Genomic DNA, 24,507 nt, shown 5'->3' on the forward strand with positions numbered 1-24,507 from the left:
GTCGTACGTTTAATTCTCGCTGTCTCTTCGGAACATCACAGGTTCATCAAATTTTTTATATAAATAGCTTCCATACGGCTTTCCATACTCTTCTCAATTTTGCAGAGCCTGCTTGTGACGTAACACCTTTCCAGACTTGCTCCTTGCAACTATGGAAGGATACGACACTGAGTTTATCAGAATGGGAAAAGCTCAGACTCCAAACGGCACAAAACTCTATTTCGCCACACGAAATGCTCGTCCTGAATATTCCTGGGAAAAAAAATCTGACCACTTTAATATTGCATCAATGTTGTACATCGTCCCCTTCTAGGCAGTCCACAGGCCTGGCATGTATTTACTTGGTTGCTGCATTTTCCACACAGTCCACAGTGCTTGATGTTGTGCAGCTTTTGATAAGGACATGCTGGGTACTGACGTGCATGGTTCCTGATTCACCAAGGATCCTGCATACCACCACCTAATCTTGCAGATCCTTGCAAAATCTAACGTTCATTGTGAAGTGGTGCACACTCATTCACGATCATCCCAGGTAAACTCATTGTCCCCATTCTGAGGTGAAAAGTGTTGCTCCATTTCGGACGTCACCGCTGGACGAGATATTGTATGGTAGATTGAGGGGGGGAGTAAAGCACACTGCTGCCTGCAGCGATAGATGACACAAGTTTATGGATGTTTCTCTGCTGATCAGCTGGCAGGTGACCAAGTTAGGGTCAAAAGCTTGTGGAGTTGGATTCAGGCTGACCATTTGATAGTGGACTGATGACCGAGGACACTCCGCTCTGGAGGACCAGCAACCAACTGGACAGGAAGAAGAGGGAGAAGAGTGGTAATTGGTACGTGAGGGAGTAAAACAGAAATGACACCTTTCAAAATATTACCAGTAAAGGTAAACACTATGCACTTCGAAAATGCATTTATGTGGAATGCACAGAAATACACCATTAACTGTGACAGTCATTCAATTTGTGTATGCACATCAGTGGCAGATCCAGAGAGGTGCGCACTGGGCGAGCGCCCCCTCTTTACTTTTTTGTTGTTGCTATTAAAACAAAAGAAATAAAAGGAAGAAAATGGGGGGCGGGGGGAGGTGTGCGCTCCCTTTAATTTTGTAAAGGCGCCTCCCCTCTACGGAATTCCTGGATCTGCCCTGCACATGTTTGTGTATGTGTGTGTAGGGGGGTGTGTTTGTGAAAAACAAGAAATGGCTGGTACGTCATTGCAGACACACAAACAGATACAGGAAAAAGGAAATTACTTTGAAACTCCCTGTACAAGAGTACCACGTTTTCTACAGACTACTGCTTACACTTCAGACTTCTTGTTAACCAAAAAGCAGGGGAATCTACAGCTGTAAGAGCCACATTTTTTCCCCTAGAACCGCAAAAGAGAAGAATATGCCCACTGTACAATACATTGCAGATATGAAACTACCTGGACACCCAAGCACATGCAAACAATGTAAAAATGTGTCACTTTAGTGTTCCCATGATTTTGATGTTAAAAAAAAAAAATCAAGAAGAAGGACAATAGTCATGACACATATCCAAACACCCTGCTTGTAAGGGACTCCCATTGAGAATGAGCTGGTTTTGCTATAACACAAATTTCCCATTAAGACCTACGCAAGCATACTTGGGAATACATTCTTTAACGAGTAAAGAACCGTTCCCTGCCTTCCACATGAAAAGCCTTTCCTTACTTGTATTTGGTTTCCTTGTTCTCGGCAGCAAAGTAATGCGTGGTTTTGTTACTCATGACCTTAAAGGCATACTCCTTGTCAATGCCGTCCTCCTCCGTCACTTCATTGCCCTGATAGAGTTTGATGGGAAGCGTCAGCACTGCCCGAACATCCTGCCAATAATCAGTAATGACAACGGTATTTCATGATAATATTAAATGATAATAACACAGTCATATGTACCTACAGTAGCCTCTTTAAAGCGCATGCTTTGATACCATCTGATTCTATTTTTTCCTCCTGAAAGTCGAAATGTACGTTGATGATATTGTGATGCAGTGCCTTACAAAGAAAACTATTTTCATGCTGCATGATTACACAACAGATCAGAAACTGATGGAAAAGACTGTGTGGTCATTCAAATTCATGAAATCCTTCCATCGAGATGTTTTCATTGGAACTGCACATTGACAAAGTGCCCTACATCGAAGTATATAAGCTTATTTACGACAATGTAGGGCAATTTGTCAATCCGTGATAAATCTTTTCATTTTCATTCTTTATTTGTACCACAGTATTTGAAGTAAATATGTTCATTAATGAGGTAAGAAAATCCCTGCAATTAAACCTGACCATTTTAGGAAGTATCTGAAGGGCAAAGGACGCGTCAATCATCCTCTTCACTTAGTTCAAACGCAGCTTGCACATTACAAATGAACTCGACATCTACATCTCCACTATGCTTTATCCTTTGCCTCGTATACTTGCCCTTTTAATTTTGACAACACACACACGCACAAAAAGAATAATTCATTATATAATTTCAACCATAATAAAATTCTCTAATTTAGAGAAAATATTGGTTATTAAAGAGTGATCAGTATCTCACCGTTGTGATCATGAAATGAGCTAAAAGTCAATCAACAACCAGCATTTAAACAGGTGTAACTGTCTATCTAAAAATGTACTGAACATCTTAAGAATGTACTGCATATTGAACGTCTTTTATTCAAACAAGCAAACTGCCAAGTTGAATGGGTGCAGTTTAATCCTTCATGTGCCCTATGTGCAAAACAGCACAAGTCTCCCCCCCCCCCCCCCCAGATTAATCAAGAGTGCACCAACGGCAGAAAAGTATGCATGATGTTTACACCTCATTTGTCAGCTAGTGGTCTGAAGTGAGCATTCAACGATAGTATACACATACCTTCGGTGCCCGGAGAGCAAAAAGGTCCTGATCCGTTGCTGCTACCCAGTATTTGACCCATGATGGGCCCTTGGGTTGCAGGTACCACAGATAGCTGCAGAAGGACTTATGCTCATCAATGTCCACAAACGACTATACAGAGAGCCAGATTTGAAAAAGAGAGAGATTAGAAACTTTAAGTGCTTCACCCTTGCATTTACACCATCATATTCATTTTACGCAGTCACTATCGGGACAATTGAAAGACCTTATTAACCAAATACTCGGTGCATTTCTAACTCCTAACTGTCAGGATGTACAATTCAAATTAAGCTCTTGATACACTGTATCATATCGTGACAATGCACAAGTATCCATGTACACATATTTTTTACCATTAGCATGGGAAGAGGGAAATAATTATGGCAATCTATTCAGGGTGAACTCATTAACTGAATGTGACTTTCTTAGCTGAGTGTCAACTAACACAAGACATGTGCTGATACATTGCAGTGGCGGATCCAGGGTGGAGCGCACAGGGCGCACATACCCCTTTAATTCTTTACATTTTGTACTTAATTCCTGGATCCACCCTTGCATTGCATATTTTGAAGGTATAACTTGGGGTATATCATACTGGATTGTAATCTTTTGCAAGAAATAGAACAATCTCTGTGAGATCAAGGCGCAATGTGTTACACTCTATCTTCATACCTTGCGTGACCCCTCCGTTGGATCATCCTCGCCCTTGAGTATGTGATTGCAGCGACAGCATACCCTGTTCGGCTTGTTGTCATCGTAGGGGAGTGGCGCTGTGAAGCCCGAACACTTGCCACACACGACCTGGTCAAACACAGCACACATAAGAGTTCATGCTAATTTTGAATCTCGCTTGTAACAACTGCTACTCAATATTTTATAAAACCACTTCAATCATGTGCTATGGTATTTTGGTCAGGCTTTTTCACCTTCTATTGAGGTATCTGCATTGTGAGTTTCTGGGTTTATCTATCTTCAAAGATACGATCTGTTTTTTTATTACATATTATAGAGCAAATGACAGCAACTGTAATTGCCATATCCTATTGACCCTACCTGCCAAAATATTGAAAAGCCTTCAAAATCCATAAAAATTCTCAAATCACCACCAAAATTTAATCATTTTTTGATTGTGTCATTCTCAGGCTTTCCTGTAAGTTTCATCCGATCCGTTCACAAATTTATAGAGTTATCTTGCACAAGGACAAGCAAATAAACAAAACACCGATGAAAACATAACCTCCTCCCTTGGTGGAGGTAATAAATGATGCCAATAAGACATAGAACTCTCTTCAATCACGTCTTCAGAATTGCCATTATTTATCTCTTTCACACTGTCATATCATTGACAGAATCCACCGTGGTCACTTCACCCACAGCACAACAGTAATATCAATGTATTTACCTACGCCAAGGGGACGGATTTTGTTGAAACTTACAGGAAAGGTTAAAAATGACACAAGGAACACACAATTGAAGTTTGGTAGTGATTCACACATTTTTATAGATTTTATGAAGGATTTTGATATTTTGTCGGGTAGGGTCAATGAACTTGGGAGTTCAAGCTGCGCCATTTTTTTAGGTTTGCATATTATGCGCACTAAAGTGCGTGCTCTGCTCTGGCGAGGCACTGCGCAACTGGAAGCTGATGATGTAAACAGAAGGCTTCGTTTACTGGGGAAACTGGTCGATTTTCAGCATGTGTGTATGGGTGGAAATTAGCTGCTAGGAAGAGACATGTCCTATCAGAGTGCTTTTCTAGTTATAATTATGATGTTACGGGGATCTGTTTTGTACTCACTGCTCCGCATGCCCGACAGTGATGTCTCCTTCTTGTTAAGGTGAACTCCAAACCGCATCTCATGCACATAGTAACCTCGTCATCCTTGATCTGTACGGGCACACGTTCTCCCAGCGGTATGGCATAGTCATCCTGCAAGTGAGCAGTAAGATGTTTCAAGCTCATTTGGCTCTGATTGTATCGTGGGAATTGACATTGATCCATGCCATCAATATATGGCTGCTCTGTCCATTTAATTTACAGTGAAGAACCTGATGTCATGCTCTTTTTCATTGTAATTTTTCAGGATTAGCATCATAAGCATCCCTCATATTGTTATCATTTCCTCTATTACCAATCAATGTCATCACTTTCATTATTATAATCAACAAAAGTATCACCACCAACATCACATGAACTGTAGATCAGAAGCATCAATGTGCATTTTGTACTTTTTTACTTTTTTGCAGAACTTTTCATTGTAAATCATTATTGTAAGTCTTGAGATGGGCATTTCCTTGGCACACACTGATATTGTCATTTGTAATTTGTAATTACCACTTCCTCACTGTATATCAAAGCATTCATCTTGTGATAATGCAGCCAACTTTGTCCACCAAGAGTCCTCATATCGTTACATCTATTTCAGGAAAATCCTCAACTCTACAGCTATCATATCATCTGCTATCTTTATCCCTCTGTGTTGTTTATTCTATTTCACCTGTTTATTTGAGTGAAGGGTTCTTCATTTCTAGAATTTTCCGATTTACTTCTTAATATTTCACAGTTATCCTAGGTAGACTATGCAGAGCAGCCATTCATGTATCAATTTCAACTTTTCAAGGGGGCCTTGCCAGTAGACGTGAAAAGCATACAATAGCATGGCGATGAATTACAGTGAAAGATTACACCAATTGCTTAGAATCATAATAGTGTTAGGGAACCTGACATTTGAGCATGATCACTACACAATACATAGGACAGAAACTGCCTGTTCTTTGTGAAACCCTTTCATTATACATCCAGTTTGACAGATACTCACACAAAGCAACCACTGACATGAAATAATCATGGATAGCACATCACATTCCACCTTCTCTTCTTTCATCGGCTCTATGGACTCACCTCTTTCTCTGAGGTAGTGGAGTTAGTTTTGAAAGTGTCCTTTTTCCGAACCATTTCTTTGATGGCTTCCAGCAAGACCTAATGAGAGACGAATCCAGACGAGTATGGGTGGGGAAAAAAAAAAAAACAGCAAGTAATTAATCTCTTCCCTTTGACCTCCGGCACTGCTCCAGCTTTCGGTCACTTAATAGCATCTCAGCTTTCCATTGTCCCACAAGCTCCTTTACATGTACGGCATTAGTCATTGCTTTTGGAATGGAATATCTACAGAGTCTGCTTCCCCATAAATGTTTACACAGTTGTACAGTATAACCATGCAGCATAAAATGCAAGGGGAACACATATCCCTGTGTTTCTGAACATTATCACACAGCTGTTGCTAAAACTCTTCAAATTCTCATCTTCCTCAACATTCAGATGATAATTCTGCCTTGTTCTCATCTTTTATCTACCGTTAGTGCTATGTAATAGTCCATAGAAAAGCACTGTCATTTTTGAACCAGGAAGCTGCAATGCCGGCATGTAGTGAATGATTTTGTAAGAGCAGGTGCACTAATGCATAGGGCATTGTGTTATGCAAGATAATGGACACTTCAACAAAACAGCTAAAATATAATACAATGTATGTCACCAACCAACAACAGAGAGAGAGAGGGGGAAATATATTGTGGTCATGTACAACAGTATCCTACAGATTATGCATTAAAGGGATGGTATATTTTTGGTTGAGATGGGGTTTCAGGTTTTCAACTTTTTTGTGAGATAATGAGAAACCTCCTTATGAAATATGAAAGAGCATGTAATTCCACAAAAAATTCAAAGTATATTTGATGAAAATTGTTTTTTAAATGACTGAAATATCCCAAACAAAGCAATACTGATAAAAGATGGGACCCAACTTTTATTAGAACTGCCTTGTTTTACTTTGTTTTTGGATATCTCAGCCATTTCAAAACTGATATTCATCAAGTAAGCCATACATTCCTCTTTATAGAATTGTATGCTCCTTAACATTTCATAAAGTGGTTTCTAAGCATCTCGCATGAAGTTAAAAGCTGAATCTCAGCCAATACTATACCATCCCTTAAACTACTCCAAAGGAATTTCTCGACAGCTGTCTCTGTTTGAGCAACAATAACTACCTTTCACTTGGCTACAACTCTCGGGTTCTACTTAAGAGAGGATTTTTAAGCCTGTCGATACTGCTGGTAGACCTGCTGAATGCAATGTCTCAGAGAATTTTGAGATCATGGACCTGCAAGGGTTAAATTCTTGGGTCACTCACCGCCATCCACTCTTCTTTCTGCTCGTCAGTGTTGGTCTCAAACTCCAGTGACTTGGGGGACCTCTCCAGTCTGAAGCGTGTGGCCGCTCCATCAAGCAGCTGTGGAACAGGTTGATGTATGGATGAAGAATGGGGAAATTAGAATCATCAATTTCATAACCAAATATTGTTTTACAGTTTCACAAAAGACAAAATGGACATGCACTGGCTGTCTGTATTTAATCTATGAAATATTTACAGGCTTGATAAAATTTAGAAAACAATAGGCTTTGAGATGCTACATTGTGACAACAGGTAGGGCCTATTGATGGCATAACACTTTTCATGCAAGATATTTCTTTTTTTTTTCTTCAAATTCTTATCAAAGGAGGATCTTTAAACACAGTAAGCTCATTCTATCTTTAGTTCATTCAAAACTTTCAATTGATATCATGTCTAAATTTTAACTTTATTTGCAATCTATATTTTGATTGAGATGAGTGAGAATAAAACCACATCCTGTATGCTGAAACACATATGCCACTTGTTTGTTGTTGTTTTTTAAAGAAGATATCATACAAAGAAGAGAGACTGTATAACAGAGTCCTTTTGATATAAATGAGTCACCATGGTAAGAAAAGAAGTACAAATTTCTGACACAAAGATTCTAACATTGTCATACAAACATCTTCTATAAAAAATCAACTTGCATTCACCAATTCAGCAGAATGGGGACAATATGTTATAATTGTCTAACTATTAAACTACCCACTCCTCTCCAAAACAATGCATGTTCACAGTCCTACATGAACAGCAGAATTGCAGAGGTTCACTGTTTGTTCTGTCAGAGAACATGATTTGCAAAATCTGAGGACTGTGGTTCACATGTCTTAATTTGGCCACTTTTCCCCCCTGGGCATTTACTGGCTCCATGCTTTAATACAGGAGTGACCACTCAACAACGTACCCTGACTTCATCAATGTCCACCTTGTCCTTGACCTTGTAACTGACCGATCCTGTGATTTGCCGCTTCTGGGTGCAGCAGAGCAGCATGTCGTTGAACTGCAAATCCAATGACAAAAGAAAATAGCAATGAAATAAAAAGCATGTGAACAAGAACATAAATACACAAAGGGGGTAAAAAAGTTTGTTTCCATGGTAACAACACGGCGGCCAGGTCGACAAAAAGTAATATCAATAAACCTGATCCCCTACTTCCTCGTAGAAAATCTATTAATAACAGAGAATTGAAGAAACTGGAGTTCCTGTTATTACAATGTGCATGTAGCTTGCTTATCATGACTGTGCATATCAGTGTGCTTACATTTGTAGGTTTGGGATCTAATTTCAGTTTGATTTTCCCACACACCCACTGTGTAATCTGTCATATCATGGCCTGTCAGGCAGTTTCACAAAGGTTTAAATGATGACCTGCAAAATGTCTGACAAGGCACTCATTATTTTGTGCAGAACAAGTTCTGAGGATTTCTTTCATCTTCTACCTTTTTTTTTTTTTGTAGAGTCACATTTAATATAGAGAGCTGGCACAAATATAATGTACATGTAGTGTATTCCAGAGAGAAATCGAAAGTCACATGTTCTCTTGATTTATGTATCTACTCTGAATGCTGTTAAAGCAAAATTAATAGCAGAACAAAACAAAGGCAAATGGAAATGAAGCAAACAAAACAGCACAATGTTCCTCCTGATTTTGCAAAATTATCCTCTTATGCAATTAAACAAACAAATTATCCTTTCCCCGCTAAAAAAAAAAAAAAATAATAATACATTGCACCCCTGCCAATTACATTGCCTGACTTTAAAATGATTCTTACCCCAGCACCTTCTTCCAACAAACTTGAATAACAAACAAACGTAGGAAGAAAGAACAAAGAAGACAATAATACATTCCCCAAATGCCAATAGATTTTTTTAAAAAGTCTACATTCATGCACTCAACCACGAAAAGATCATCCAATCAGCTTGCTCAAATTAAGCATCTCACCAGGAAGAGGTATCTGTCGAGGAGCTCCCCGCTGCGGGCCGACACCCGGGTGATTTTGCCTTCCTTGAGGAGGCGTCGGCTGGGGTCGATGATGGATTCGCCGTCGATGCGCTCATTCAGCTTCAGCAGCTTCTCAAAGTGCTCCTGAGGATGACACAAAACACATCTCAGTGAATCAAAGCAATGAATAAAGGATCAAACGTGTCTCAAAAGTTGCATGATGAATTTAAGAGGGGAGGGTTTTTTACCCCCTTCTGGGCTGTCAACATTCATATATCAATCCTAGGGAGGAATCCATGGAGCCTCATGGGGATGCACTTGTGTATTTATATGTCAGTGGGCAAAAAATAGCCGTTAAATATGAGAGGTTTCCATATTTTCTTTAATACCTAGATATGCAGGGATATTATTCCATGTTTTCAGGAAGTCTCCTAAAGTATAATGGAGACATAAATGGTAGTTCTGCCCATAACCTATCTTCGTATTGTTTTCTGAATGAACATACTCTGCAGAAACATCTTTGCCAAATTTGGTCAAATTTTCAGAGGCTCATGCATCCATTGCAGGTTCTACCCTGTATCAGAATATATGATCAGCTGTTAAAAATAACATTGCACCGACCATTGAAAATCTGTTGCCATTGCTATTCTAGCCTACTGTTATCATAACTGTGAACACCAACATCACACCCAATGAACTCATTCTGCATGAAAACTCACTAAGGTTAAGAGAAATGCTTGAAACTTCTGTGTTTAAGTTCATACCGGAAATAAAAGTTAATAAACCATTTTTCCCACAGTACAGATTACAGTAAATGGTATTAAAGTATAGCAGGACACAATTGTAATTAAGTTGAGAAATTTGTCAATGAAGGGTATACTGACTGTTTGCTACACAACAGAACAAAATTACAACTGACTTTCTTTTTCATGAACCTTCTAATATCTTAACATGACAAAGTGCTAACTAGGTATCACCAACTTTGTAAAGGAGGAAGAATTTTATATCTGGGTAGACATCAATCTACTACACTTTTAATCATTCAAAGAATAACACTGCATTAGAAATAAAGTGGAATTCACTACAGGTATTTATCCTAAAGTTATAAAATATTCACAATAAATTCTGTACATACAAGTCACTATCACAGAAAACAAACCTCTCTACTAGGTATAAATAAAGCAAAGTATAGCATGTAATGTTAGCCATGTAAGCATATCCTCCGAAGGCAAAAATAGACATATTGTGGCAATGTACAAATCCTTGACATTAAACGCACAATGTTTTGGTCAGCGTAAAACGTCGTTACATTCTATTTTTCATTCAGCAGCCAATGACGGCATGTGGCATTTTTAGAAGACAGCTGGAGAAATTCCTTCCAGGATTCCGTTGCAGCTAGGAGAACATAGCACAGATGCAGATACTGTCCTCTGCTAGCTAGGCAACGAATGCTAATTATAGTGATGCTATACCAAAATAAAAATCAGCCTCACAGCAGGCCGTACAATTAAGCAGATAGCCGAGGTGTCACATGGTTTCTCGGAAAACAACTCTTCCCGTACTCATCCCTTTATAGACTCAAGCCTAGCAATACTAAAAATATCATGGCTATTGAGTAATCGATCTCACAAATTGAAGAGGCCATTCACAAATGTGTCGTGGTACTCCACCTACCCTATGTACTTTGTTTTAGCAAATGTGATGATGGCATAATGAAGGGAATGAGCAACCTAATCCTGATCGCTTCCATTCAATAACTACTGGGCTTCTTGAAAGCAGAAATGAAACTTGGCAAATTTAAATCATAAAAACAGCAAGGAACTCAATTAACTGGTGAAAATTTTTCATAATACTTCCAGAGAATCGCAGGTAAAGTGATCATCTTTTGGGACTCGGTTGATATTTTCATGGGGAAACCCAAATATTAACTTACACACATACTTGTTACAGATTTGATGCTCTGAAATCTCTCTCAGTTTCAGGACATTTCTAATATTTTGCAAACAACAGCACAAAGATGGCAGCCAAACATTCAAGAATTTTTCTTCTTACTTTGCGAACAGACTGTTTTGTATTTATGTGCTTAAATTGCTCAAGTGTGAATCAGACATCTAAATGGAATCATGCTTCAATTTACTTTTCCAACATTAAGGCATAACGTGCCAATGAATGAAATGCTATAATCATGTTTGAAATATCTTAAAATTTGGTCTGACATAGTTTCTCCTAGATCTTCAAGACAGTAACCTTTCTCTGACTGATATCCTCTCTTCAGTCCAATCAATTGTTGCAGACACTGAGATCAAACTGATTAAATGAGGTGTTGTTTGGGAGGAAACCACTCTCACTTTCTTCTCTGGAATGTGGACACGAGGAAGGAACAACAGATCAACAATCTTCACACAATCACGCATCAAGAGGGATGTTTTTATGACCAGCTGAGTGATTTTGTCAGTGACGAGGCTAACAAATCCCTTTTCTCGTGTGAAGAGGAGATGGAGCTGGGGGGGGGGGGGGGGGGTTGGTTTGGGAGGGGTGATGTTTATGCCCTGTTCATTTTGTTTTCTTTTTTATCATCATACTTTCTCATCCTGTGCTTTTGTCCTGACTATACGAGATGATGTGATGTCAATACTGACACTGCCGTGCCTTGTTGCTTCCCGTTTAGGGAAATTTCCCATATCCTTTGAACCTCCCTGAATGCCGTCCTGTCGGTGATTTACTCTCTCTTTACGCCTCCTTTTTCTTCTTCATGCTCTCAATCCTCCTCCTCCTTCTTTTTCTCACTCTCTACTAAAAGGTGTCTCTCACTCCTCTTTTCTCCTTACAACATCAACATACATCCCTTTTCAGGAGAAAATTTAGTAATATTCCACCTTGGATTACAATATATAGCACGTTTGTGTTACTGTAGGCAATAATTTTGCCAAATATTAATTTTGCAAGAGGGCCGGGTTACCACACAAACTGTGAAATTTAAGTTTGAGTTTTTTGTGTTTTTTTCAGTAATAGTGACTTGGTTCACTTTTTCAACTCTTGCTGAAGGTCTGATTATGAGAGCAAATGTGTTTTTTTTTTTTGTTTCATTGTGAGTTTTTTTTTTTTCTTGAAGATCATAACTTTTCAAGGCTACTTTTATGAACATACCACTAATTTTTACTGTGCAACACTGATAAAATCTCTGTTTATGTGTTTCTACCTGCAAATTCAACTTTCTTGGATCTCTTTACATCAGACGACTTGTTGATTCATTATGAAATCGACTGTCTTACTGTATAGATGCAGATACTAGTGTACTTATGTTCAGGCCAGGGTGCGTGGATGCATACCCTAAACTGTTTCTGATTTACACATTCACATAATTGTTTGAATTCATATGATAAGGGTGAAGGTAGTGGGTGGTAAAAACTGAAGTGAAACATGTGATTAAGAAACTTACCATAGTTTGCATCATGTCATTGGAATGCTGGGCTGCTTTAGAGATGAGACCCAAAGCCTCTGCAATAAAGGCAGACACACAAAATAGTGGTATAAGCTCATGCACATATGCATGCAATAGTGACATAAGGTCTTAAACACAAACACACACACATACACACACACACACACAATAGTGCCATAAAGTCTTATCTCACACTACAAACTACATATGACGGTGGGAAAGTGATATCCCAGCAAAATAGCACTATACTGTCCTTCTGCCAGAAATAATGACAAGACTTGGGAAAGGTAAAAGTTGGACAAGAAAGAAATACTGGCATCTCAAATGCTTTTATTTATTCATTTATTTTTTTAATGGAAGTGTTTTCATACCACATATATCTGTCAACTCGGGGGGGGGGGGGGGGGGGGTTTATCTGTACAGGGATTGTGTACTTTAATGCATTTATGGGATTTGGGGGTCTTTTTCACATCAGTGACAAAACAGGTGATTAAAACAGCATATACCATCCTTGTGTTGCCATATTGATCTGGTTATCATCATGCAAGAGGCCCAGGAAGTTGGATATGGGCACTACATCAAATTTACCGATTACTGCTTCAGGAATAGACAGAAATAAATCTAAGAATAAACTGCTTCAGTTATAAATCATTGCACCTGCATCATGCAAAACATTGCATAATCCTACAGTAAGTTAAACTCATGGACTTATTTGGATTTCCTCAGATCTTGTTATAAACCTAAATGGCAATCTGCAGACGGGATTCCGGGGTATATGGGGTTGTGAGAAGGACCAATGACCAACAGGAGGAGGATTTTATCTTTAAATTTTGATATGCATTCTGGTACTTGATGTAACTGGTAAAAGGACAAGAAGCCCAAAGAGATCAATAAGGGGGGGGGGGGGGGGTGATCACTCGAGACTGGGGAGGGGAGGGGTGCAGTAAGTGGTCCAGTTCTTGCACCTGTGCCATCGAGAGGTCAGCCATAAAAGATAAAGCAATGACCAATATCACAGATCTTGAACTAATCTCAATAGAGACTAACTGACCTGTCCACTTGGTTTTCACTGATCCCTCAGTAATCCATGTCTTAATAAATGTGAACAAATTTTAAGGTCACATGCCCTTTATCTGAGCCCTAACTTTTGACCTTATAAATGCCAACATGGACACTTTCAGTCCCAAAGAAAATTAAGGCCACTGTACATTTCTATGCAGGAATGGAAGGGAAGAGGCTGCCTACTTGCTAACGAGGAAGTTCACTGCTGCTTCTTTCGATACTTAATGGCATATAACACAACTCCTTTGATATCAATCCATGAAGGCTTCGACTTTAATTGATCAAAAGTCAAACACGGTTCTGATAAATGGGTGTAATGATCGACTGGGAGCAAAATGAGACAGATAAACTCAGGCATATTTCTCATCCAGAAGGCATTAGCAATATTCTAAGAGAGCAATTATCAAATGCTTATTGACTCCCCAAAAAAGTTTTTGCAATTAAATGCTTCGAAGTACCACAAGAAAACTGTTGGCAATTAAACTCCACACGTCAAAGATACTTTGTCATCTTAAATTATGCAGGAAATGGAGGGTTTGACAATATGGATCACATACTTTTATTAAGGGCATCATCTTCGTACTGCCATATGTTTGTTTGGCAGCCCAATGATTTATGATTGCATGCAAACACAGCTATGCACATCTGCGGGACACGGACGGCCGAACATGAAGAAAGCAGATGCTAGATTCTTCATCAACATTCTGCCCATCAGCCCTTTAGTTGCTGAAGAAATTCCCTGAGAAGGGGCCACGTTTCGGGACTCGCAGAAGGCAAACATGATGGCCGCATATCTTTATCCCAGGAATGTTCGTACTTTCCTTGCCTTTTTTTTTTTTTCTTTCTTTTTTTTTTTTGGTAATGTCACCCCCCTGACACACTGCATTTGGGGATAATTCGCTTCATCCTTCTCAATCAAATTGGCAATGCCATTGCTGCACATAATGATCAAATTGGCAATGCCGCTAAGGGACAAGATGATCAAATTGGCGATGTCATTATGGGACATGATGATCAAATTGGCGATGTCAGTGAGAAGCGGGATGATTGGCCCTTGTGGGTAACACTGCAACTAGTCATACGTTGAGTCTCACCACAGTGTTAAGGAGTTATTCCACACCACAGCCTGTCCCCAGATTCACACATGTATCGCACAACACACTTCTGGATGTCAGCATTCTAAATCGCGCTATCCAGTTTTCAGAGCTTCCTCTCAACATTATTGTTCTGTCTGGCAGAAACAGTCTTATTACAGTACATCTACGATCAAACCTAAGCCAGAGTACATGAACCAGTCATTGCTTCAATCTTTAAAGTTAAACGTTGCTCCTTTAAGTTTTTCTCTTCTTATCTTAAATCTATTTCAAAACAGAAAAAGCAATTAGAGTATATTACACTGTTAATTAAATGTATGAGTTGAGGAAATCAATGTAAAGCCAGTGGCTTGGAGACAGCTAACCAGCAGATATCAAATAACAAAATTGGCTAATTTGCTGAACATATTGGTCATGTCATGTCACAGATACATCAATTTCATCTCGGGGTAACTACTGTACCAGGATACTTCTCGCAGCACTTTGAGAAATGTTTTGTTTATTGCAGCCAGACTGGAATTTCCTTTTATTCACTTTTAGAATTTGAAAAAAAGTTTCAAAAGTTGAAAAGCATTACATTTACTCTCAAATTCCCATCTACAGATCAAATTTTGCATAAGAATATAGGGCTTGTATAACAAGGTTATAGGCTTTTGATTAGTCTAAGCATTTATACTCACTTTCTGAATCTGCCCTGTCACATGACTCTTCCGGTAGTTTCTTCAGGTAAGCTGTGTGGGGGGGGGGGGGGGGGGGGGGGGGGGAGGTAAATCATAAACATTTAAACATTTATGAAATCTGCACATTATGTTTTTCAAAGAAAATAACTGCACAAAAGGAGCCGATCTAGCGGAAACCATTCAACACAAATTTCTTCACCACAACTTCCTGATCTGCTTATTCTGTTGCTCCCATGGGTATCGCACAATGTCTTTACTTTGCTTCTATATTGATTCATCAAATGAGCATTCATACACACATACTGATATCAAAACATTTTATTTAATCAGCTAGAATAATCATCTCATGTGTTATGTATGGCAATCGTGCAAACAAAATGAGCAACACAACGTCTGTATTCACCAACATAGGCTATTAAACTGTGCTTTCATATAAATTGATTAATATGTACAATAATGTATCTTAATGCTTTGAGGAGAGCTTTTGTCTTTCTCTAGAACACCACAAGCTTCTATATTCCTGTTTTATTTACATTGAATGACCAATAAATGACAGAATTAAACCACGCTCATTACCTGATGTTGCCTACTATGCCACAGACACAAACAGTACAAAGTTCAAAGTCAAAAATACCATGGAGAGTACAGCATTAATGTTGCTGACTTTAGACTTGTCAGGGCATCAAAGGCAGAGATTTATTTCCCCCATGCACTCATAAACTACAAAACAAATCATCACACAACATAATTTTCATACCATAATCACTGTTTTGACAATATTGTTTTACTTTAATTTTGTAAACAATAAAAAAGAATGTGGTGCAAAATGGCCACCACATAAAGTTTTTCCACATCCATCAACCCCTGCTGATCCAAAACATACAACTGTAATAGCAAACAATCAAAATATACATATTCCAGAAGCAAGTTGCTATTTTGGTTCAAAGAATATTAGATAAAATGTGAAGCATGCTAAATGTAATTTCAGAAATATGTTTGTTTGTTTGTTTGTTTTACATCAAGCGCATATTTTCTTGTTTTGGATAAAGACAAATGTACACCAAAGTTGGCATGGCAGCTTTGTTATTCCCACACATGGTACACACCTTTGAGTAAGAGTTCGTATCTTGGTATCCTCTGAACTGGTTCCAGCATGTGATGTTGTAGAGTCAAGGACACGCAGACATCCTTTTTCTGTGGGGGATGTGTGGAGAGGAAAATACATAGAATTGATGACATCAGAGCCAATTTTTCATTTCATTACTCTGTTACACTGTTCAACAAAACAATTAAATCAAATCAAATGTTCCCTTCAAGTAAGGCAGAATATGATACTTTTTTTAAGGAGTTGTATTGTATTACACAAATTACAATTCTTCTTGTGAGGTTTGCCCTGTCAACATTTACAGTACTCGTAGTATTGTTCAAATTGAATTCTACACAAAGAGCATCAAATCATGCTTTACACATACAATTTCATGTTGTAACAATTACTCTTTAATTCTCTCTGCATGTTTGTAATCATCTACTTCCATCCAAGTTTTCTTGTGTTACTTATTAGCGAAGAAGGACAAAACTGTTGAAATCATTCAAAGTCCCATTGTGTGGGACAAAACAAAAAACAGCTACCGAACTTCAATTGTATCAGCATTATGTTTTTCATGACACTTTTATGTTTCACCGCTAAACCAGAAACACACAATAGTGTTCTACAAAGGTGTCTGTGACTGCACTCTGTAAATACTGCCTGCAAAGCATTAATTGTTCGCATGCAATACAAGGACCATTACGGTTAAGTGCATTACACTAAGTATGTCTGGACGGCAGCCAAGAAGCTCATGTTTCAAAGCTATCCATAATTATGTATTTTTTTTATTATTATTACACTGCAATGAAATTTCCAGAGTAAAAAAAAAGAAATAACACTGCTTGTGACATATTATATTCTCAGACAATTAGACCAAAAAAAAAAATGATTGCCCAGCAGCACACACTTGCACGCAATGTAAGGAACCTGAGTGATACTATAATAACATTGAATAATCATAACATTATAACTCTCCCTCTCAGAACAACCAATGATTTGAAACAAAACATTGATAAAACACAGTGTCCTTTTTGTACCTGGATTTCTTGCAGGAGCGAGGCAAACTTTGGTACTTTGGTTGTCCACGTATTGAGGCATTTGATGGCATTGTCGAAGTTGCTGACGTAGTCCGTGTACAGCTTGAGGAACGGCGACAATCTGACAAGAATGTCTCCCAGACAAGGGTTTTTCTCCCTGCATTCGGATCGAACAAAGATACAGAAACACACACAGTGGTTAACAGCATCAAATAAGCACACAAACAAACGCACAAACTAACTATTAGTGCTTTGTTTACTATCAATGAAGGTTTCCTCGAGTTTTTTAACCTGGCGTGTCTGGTGAATACTCATGAGAGCAAAATCTTTTCTTGCTGTTAAAAAAGTGAACAACTCTAGAGATGTGAAGACATCAGAGCAGGGGGTGGAATCCTCCCTGATCAGAGTGTAGGAATGCTGTATTTATTTATTGCATGCTAGTAAAAGAATTACACTGACATATTCAGAAGGGTGAAGAGAGAAAAGTCAAATGAAAGAATACGGAAGAGGAAAACTTGGAATCAGTAACAATCAGGTCAAGACACATTACAGGACCATGGTTATGTACAATTACTTTTCATCCACATACATTTATGAAAGAACTTTCACTGTATGATAATAAGCAATGAAATTGTTAACCCGTTGAAGACGAGTCCCGAGAATACTCGGGCAGGTTTTTATGGGAAATGTGAGTTATGGCAAAATTGGTCCGTCCCCAACGGGTTAACACATAAATTGCGGAGTATTCCTCCAGATGCAATATGGAAGTCTTCCACTTTGCATCATACAGCCTGCATGCTATCTTCTGTACCTAGATGTATGATTGGACCCTCCCCTACACAAACTGAAATGACCAGAAGCAATTCGCAAATAAACACAAATTCTCACAGATGTCTCATCGTTTGCAAACATGCAAATAATGTACATAATCTTTTAAAAAATGGTAAATATTTCTGGCACACTTATTCTAAATTTAGAAAAACAAATCTTGAAGCAAACGGTGAAGTCCCTTTGACTCCCCCTTTTTTCGGGGTCCATTTAAAGATCACAGCGAAGAGCCCTAAGTTTCTTCCCTATATCCCCACAGATGAGTGACGATAGACAGAACCCATCTGACCAAGGCACAGAAGTCAGTGTTCGATCCAAGATGGCCCCCAGAGTGAGAAACAGGTCAACTGATATTGGCTGCCATCCCACTCATCATTTATATCATTTCACACAAAAATGATTTTTAAAAAAAAGAAGAGGAAGAAAAGTATGTCTTGTTGCATTTCTTTATTTAGAAAAAAAACAGATACGTCAGGTGCTTTAAAAGACACACAAATGCCATTTCCAACTACTTTCAACACATTTCGGGAAGCTTGCCAGAAATGCACCACAATCTGACACCAATGCTTGATTTTTAAGGCAGTACAGCAATCTATTATATTATAGGAGCACATAGCATTATAAAAAAAAACATATTGCTCTCTCTACTATTTTGTATCTTTTCAGAGAGATCCACATTAACATTTCAAGTAATATTGAGTTTCCACACAATTGTTTAACATCTACCAGTGATCTGATTTTTTTTAACCAACAGAAACTCTGTTTGAATCAGCTGTCATGGGATGATTGTACGCAAGTTTATCAGATAATGACAATCACAGGAAAATATTTTTGACAATTATGTTATGATATGAAAATTGCCATGCTCCAATGAGGATGAGCCTAATCTTATGTCTAGACAATAAGATTTTGACACTTTTTGACGGCTCAGAAGGCAAAACGTAGCACTGACAATTATAAAAATGATATTGATTGGACAAAACCATGAATCCTCAGGTTCTATAATAAACTTGTTTCTCTTTCTCTCTCACACACACACACACACACACACACAGACACACACACATACATCCAAGTACACACATCATCTGCATGTATCTGGTGAACAAACTATTCTTCATATTCTTTTTACTTTAAAGGGACTGTAGAGTACTGGTTGAGGTGGGATTCATGTTTTGAACATTCCGAAGTGAGATAATGAGAAACCTCTTATGAAATATGAAAGAGCATGTAATTATAAGAAGGATTCAACGTGTATTTGATGAAAATTGGTTTTCAAATGGCTGAGATATCCAAAAAAGTGATGATAATAAAAGGTGACAGGCCACGTCTTTTATTAGGATCTCTTTGTTTCACCTTAATTTTGGATATCTCACCCATTTCAAAACCGATTTTCATCAAATAAACTTTTGATACCCCTAAGAATTGCATGCTCTTTGACATCTAACATAGAGTGGTTTCTGAATATCTCGCAAAACATTCAAAGCTAAATCCTCACCTTGACCAGAACTGTAACACACCCTTTAAACAGTAGATTTCAAACAGGAACAGAAAAAAAGTATGAATTATTGTGGCCCTTGTTTTGATGTCAACCGACTTTCCACTCTGTTTCCTGCTGCCATTTCCTGTAAAATCTGTCTCTTTCCTCCCTGTGGGGACAGTAAAAGCAGGCCACAGCACTGACCATCAATCCATTATAATCCCCTCCCCCCCCCCCCCACACACACACACAAAACAAAAATACCTGAAAGGAATAACCCTACTTTTCCCAGGATACAAAAGTCTCTCTGAATTTAACTTACACCAGGCCAAAATAGGACATACTTATTAAAAAAAAAAAAAAGATTTGCAAGATGAATATTTCTAGGCCCCAGCCCTCTCCTGAGAACTAGAGGTGTCATTTGACCTAATGAGCTCATAGTACTGGTTGAATACTGTTAATGTAGGAACATGAAATTTAAAGTTCATTATGAACTTTGATGTATTGGTAAAAGAATAGGTCGAAAGGTGCCACTCTGAGAAAATGGGTTCATCCTTCAGCGAGTAGCATTAGAGTAATGGCTTATATACCTAGATAAGAATTGAAAGGTTTGACAAACAGGTTCAATGCAAAATGCTTTAAACTGACGTCATCACAACCCAATGAATTCAACATTCAGGCGAATATAAGTAGAATAAAACAACAACAACAAAATCCTTCACCTTAACCCTCAACTATAAATTTTTTATAATGCAGATAACAGCTTTACGCCACACGTTTGAAAGACGTGGGAAAATTTGTCAACAAAGCAGTGTCTGCTTCAAGATCATGTCCTTTGAAATTGAAACTTGGAACTCCTACACGCTTTGAAAGAAGATTAGAGAAAAAGAAGAAATGCTTTCGTGAGGTTCCCAACTGGATACTGTACAGTTTGTAGGCACAACCACAGATTCACACTGCAATCTTTGCGATTAGCAGGACCCTACGTCAAAGGATGTATACAGGCAACCAGAAAAGGTTGAGTTACTGCCAGTGTCCGGAGAGGAAACCTTCACCACAGGGATCCCTGTTTCTCAGAAAAAATATTCCCCATCGGCTGTCCCCCCCCCCCCCCCCCCCACCTGCTGCTCTTGATTAATCCTTTCACAACTAATACTCTGAAATGTGCTGTGTAACACTCTCTCTGAGAATGCTGCTGCAGAGGAGTAGGAGTTAAGATGTCAAACAGATCCTTGTACGAGCTCTCAGCCAATTATCTTACTGTCCTGGTGGCAGGGTTGCCCATTGTGCAGTTCACATCACTCATTGTCCTCCTCAAATTGGCAATACCGACTATTTTCGATTAGGACAACATTGTGTCACTGGCAGAACATCGGTATGACATCATTTGTGAGAGAGAATACGATTGGCGGACACACGTTGAATGCCACAGCAGTAAAAGGGAATTTCATAACAACAGCCACATTCACATGAATGTACACGTGTTCTCATCTTCATGCTCCATTATTTGTTTTGTGATTTTTGTTATTTCGCACTATCTCAAAAGACACACTGGCATTGTATAAAATGCACGTACGTGCATACTTATATATGCATGAGAAAGCCTACGCAGGGAAGTGTATGTGTGTGTATGCTAGCCTATTCTATAGCCTTTCATGCAAAATGTTCTTTTCTGTACACAAAGAGGACATAAAGTGTCAAGTTTATGTACAGGAAAATGGCTCTCTGGAGGGTACACCTTCTCAGCTGTTTAAACAACATAGATTTCAACACTTCGAAACTTCTGAGTGCTTGAGACTCTTACTGAACTCTGAACTTTGCTGCATCAATGTATTTGCAGGCAACCTTCTATATTTGATTCAAACAATATTAGTTCACTAGCAGCACTGACTGTACTCGTAACGAAAGCTCCGCTCAATCAATCCCCAATCAGTAAGTGTCTGTCATTAGTGTCATTTACATGCCACAATTTATTCCCCTGCATTCGATTTCCTTGACATTTATCTGAATTCTGTATATTCTGATAGGGTACATCATGATTAAATAGGGTCCTAATTTATGGTAGATTGAAATTGTTGATTCTCCACAATGACAAATTTGCACATTACCATATTCAGCTAGAAAAAACAGTTGCACCAAACCCTTCCTGACCCTATGTTTCAAGTGGAAGCCTAGCAATTACAGCACAGTGAAAAAAGCCACCCTACCAGCCCACTATGTATCAGGCAATATTTGATTCAAAAGTCTCTGTTAACTTCAGACCACAATAACAGTAATTGGAGCTCTACAATGACACTGGCCGAAGACCACCATTTTGGAGAAGCATGTAAGGGGATTGTTGGACACAATGAATCACATAAAGTGAGGTTTAACCACAAACTGCTCTTATTTCCCTAGACTGACAAGAAATAATCCTCACCGTCCCTACAGTGTATGCATTTCATACTAAAAACAAACTATAAAGCATCTAAGGATATCTCGATTCAATGGAAAACTTTGTAAATGCACAACTATTCAAAGGGTACATCGCTCCGTGCCTTCACCACTGAAGTACAGTGTAGATGTCATCAGTCATTCCAACATTAAAACGCATAAGAAAAAAAAAAGACTTCAACAGTCTTCAACAGAACAAATTTCTCACTGTTTTCTGCAGGAGATTTACATCTTGCATAAAAGTGCATTTTTCCAGGGAAAAAAGGCAAAACAAGACTCCAATATAGTATGAAATGAATAAACCATTCAGGGTAATTTCAAGGACGTTGTCAACTTTATATTTCATGACCTTCACATGTTTATCCCAGTTTATCTCTCTGTTTGGGGGGACAAGCTCCAGGTTCATGACCGGCTGATAAACCTGACAAAACAAGTAGGTGAGGGTATAGAGATTCATCTCTCAGAAAGCACGCTGGAGAATTGTCCAACCAACCCCAAAAGACAGGGGAAAGTGGCTAGACCTTTTCCTGTCTGCTGGGGTGTCTTCGGGCCAAAGGCTCTTTTTGCTTACAACCCTCAAAATATCTGAAGTCTTTCTTAGTCCCCGCAGCCCCCCCCCCCCCTTCTCTTCACTTTAATCTAGTGTACCATGAAATATATCACATATAGTCTGCACCCTTTGTGTATTTTGACAATAAGTGTCAATTGACTCATTAGTAAAGGTGATCACACTTGGTAACAGTGATTCCTTTTTACCGCAAAACTATAACATACATGTTTACCATGTCTATCAACAAAACTGACAATAGCAATCCTAGAGAGTAATCACACCCATACTACTCAGCTTGACAACCAATAGTTTGTTAGCAGGTTTTTTGGAGCTAGAAGATGAAGGAAAAGTCTTTTCACCTATACTATGTCTGATTTGGAAATTATCTTCTTGCATGTACTATTGAAGAGCTTGAATGCAAAAAAAAACACCAGATTTACATCTTTTCAAAGTTTTTTTTTAAGGAAGAGCATCATCAAATAGAGGACAAGCATATCTCTTCAATTTTACTGCACTCTGCACGATAACAGGAAAAATCATTAAAAAAGATTTCATTAAAATCATCACATACACTTTTATTTTCTTTGTTTTTTAGGAGCTTCAACGTCAAATATTGCAAGCTTATAAATAAAGATATATTGGTTTCTGCATTTCAACTTTTCAATTGTGCAACCTCTTTGACACACACATACAAAAATACACTGTATATTAAAAAATAAAATGTTATCTTGACTGCTACATATCACTGAATGTTATGTTTCTAGTGTAAACATCTAATTTAACGATGGATCCTTTCTTCAGTTGCAGTGTCACTATTTCACACTGTAAGGAGCTACAGAGAATTATGACTGAGAGAGAGGGAGAGGAGATATATATATATATATATATATATATATATATATATATATATATATATATATATTTCTCCTTCCTTTCTCATCTCATATACATATATATATATATATATATATATATATATATATATATCTGCACAGATTAAATAATAAAGCTTTTGGTGAGATGACACCTACCATTCCTGCATCCGGTCCTCCAGCTGGGGTAGGAGAAACTTGTTGTGAAACTCGTAGATGGTGCTGAGGTTGGAGAATATGACATTGATGACGTCCTTGGGGAACCAGTTATGCTTGTCATTCTCTGCTCTGATCTTCATTTCAAACACCTAGTGGGGGGAAAGAAAAGATTGATTCCAGGATTGAAGTTGCTTCGTTGCTGATATTTCATCACACTAAATAAACTTGTGGCACATTATAACATAATATTTCAGAATTACATACTTATCAATCAATATAACTGTTAGACATGGGCTTATATTCTTTGAAGAATATTTCCATGGCATAGAAGAACATGACACTCCAAATTGATTATAATGATGGTTACCTAAGTTCATATCCACACCACACCCCATCCATATCAACCCCAACAAATGTACACCTTCATAATTATCTCCAAGTTGAGCAAAAGGTATCAACTTTGTACTTTGTATTGCAATGACCTTATGTCCACCTCATCAAAGTCATTCCTGTAAGCACAGAACTGATTTGATAACATACACTGTCAGAATTACAAGGGCAGCACACATAAAATGGATGCTTATTACAAATTAAAAATATATTTATATCACACAGGTGAATCCTTGCTTCATCACCTGTGTTTTGGTGATACGCAGGCAAGAAAAGGTAGCAGTAACAATAATGGCGTGTGATACTCTGCTT

General features: G+C 38.3%; 1 protein-coding gene across 1 annotated transcript in view; it reads right to left on the bottom strand.

Annotated features, from left to right (window-relative positions):
- Positions 1-24,507, bottom strand: part of LOC139715630 (FYVE, RhoGEF and PH domain-containing protein 2-like) — a gene marked incomplete at its 5' end in the record, with an annotated part of 100,608 nt that continues 76,101 nt past the window's right edge. The window contains 14 exons of the mRNA XM_071627186.1: positions 1-801; positions 1,703-1,854; positions 2,889-3,020; positions 3,582-3,710; positions 4,708-4,839; positions 5,812-5,889; positions 7,097-7,195; positions 8,043-8,138; positions 9,082-9,225; positions 12,521-12,579; positions 15,360-15,410; positions 16,466-16,553; positions 17,484-17,640; positions 23,806-23,954. Coding sequence (XP_071483287.1) covers positions 714-801; positions 1,703-1,854; positions 2,889-3,020; positions 3,582-3,710; positions 4,708-4,839; positions 5,812-5,889; positions 7,097-7,195; positions 8,043-8,138; positions 9,082-9,225; positions 12,521-12,579; positions 15,360-15,410; positions 16,466-16,553; positions 17,484-17,640; positions 23,806-23,954 — 1,554 coding nt within the window. The remainder of the gene's footprint in view (positions 802-1,702; positions 1,855-2,888; positions 3,021-3,581; positions 3,711-4,707; positions 4,840-5,811; positions 5,890-7,096; positions 7,196-8,042; positions 8,139-9,081; positions 9,226-12,520; positions 12,580-15,359; positions 15,411-16,465; positions 16,554-17,483; positions 17,641-23,805; positions 23,955-24,507) is intronic.

This window comes from Diadema antillarum, unplaced genomic scaffold, assembly GCF_040938485.1.
Source record: "Diadema antillarum isolate AM-2024a unplaced genomic scaffold, OU_Dant_1.0 scf00000052, whole genome shotgun sequence".
Classification (NCBI taxonomy): Eukaryota; Metazoa; Echinodermata; class Echinoidea; order Diadematoida; family Diadematidae; genus Diadema; species Diadema antillarum.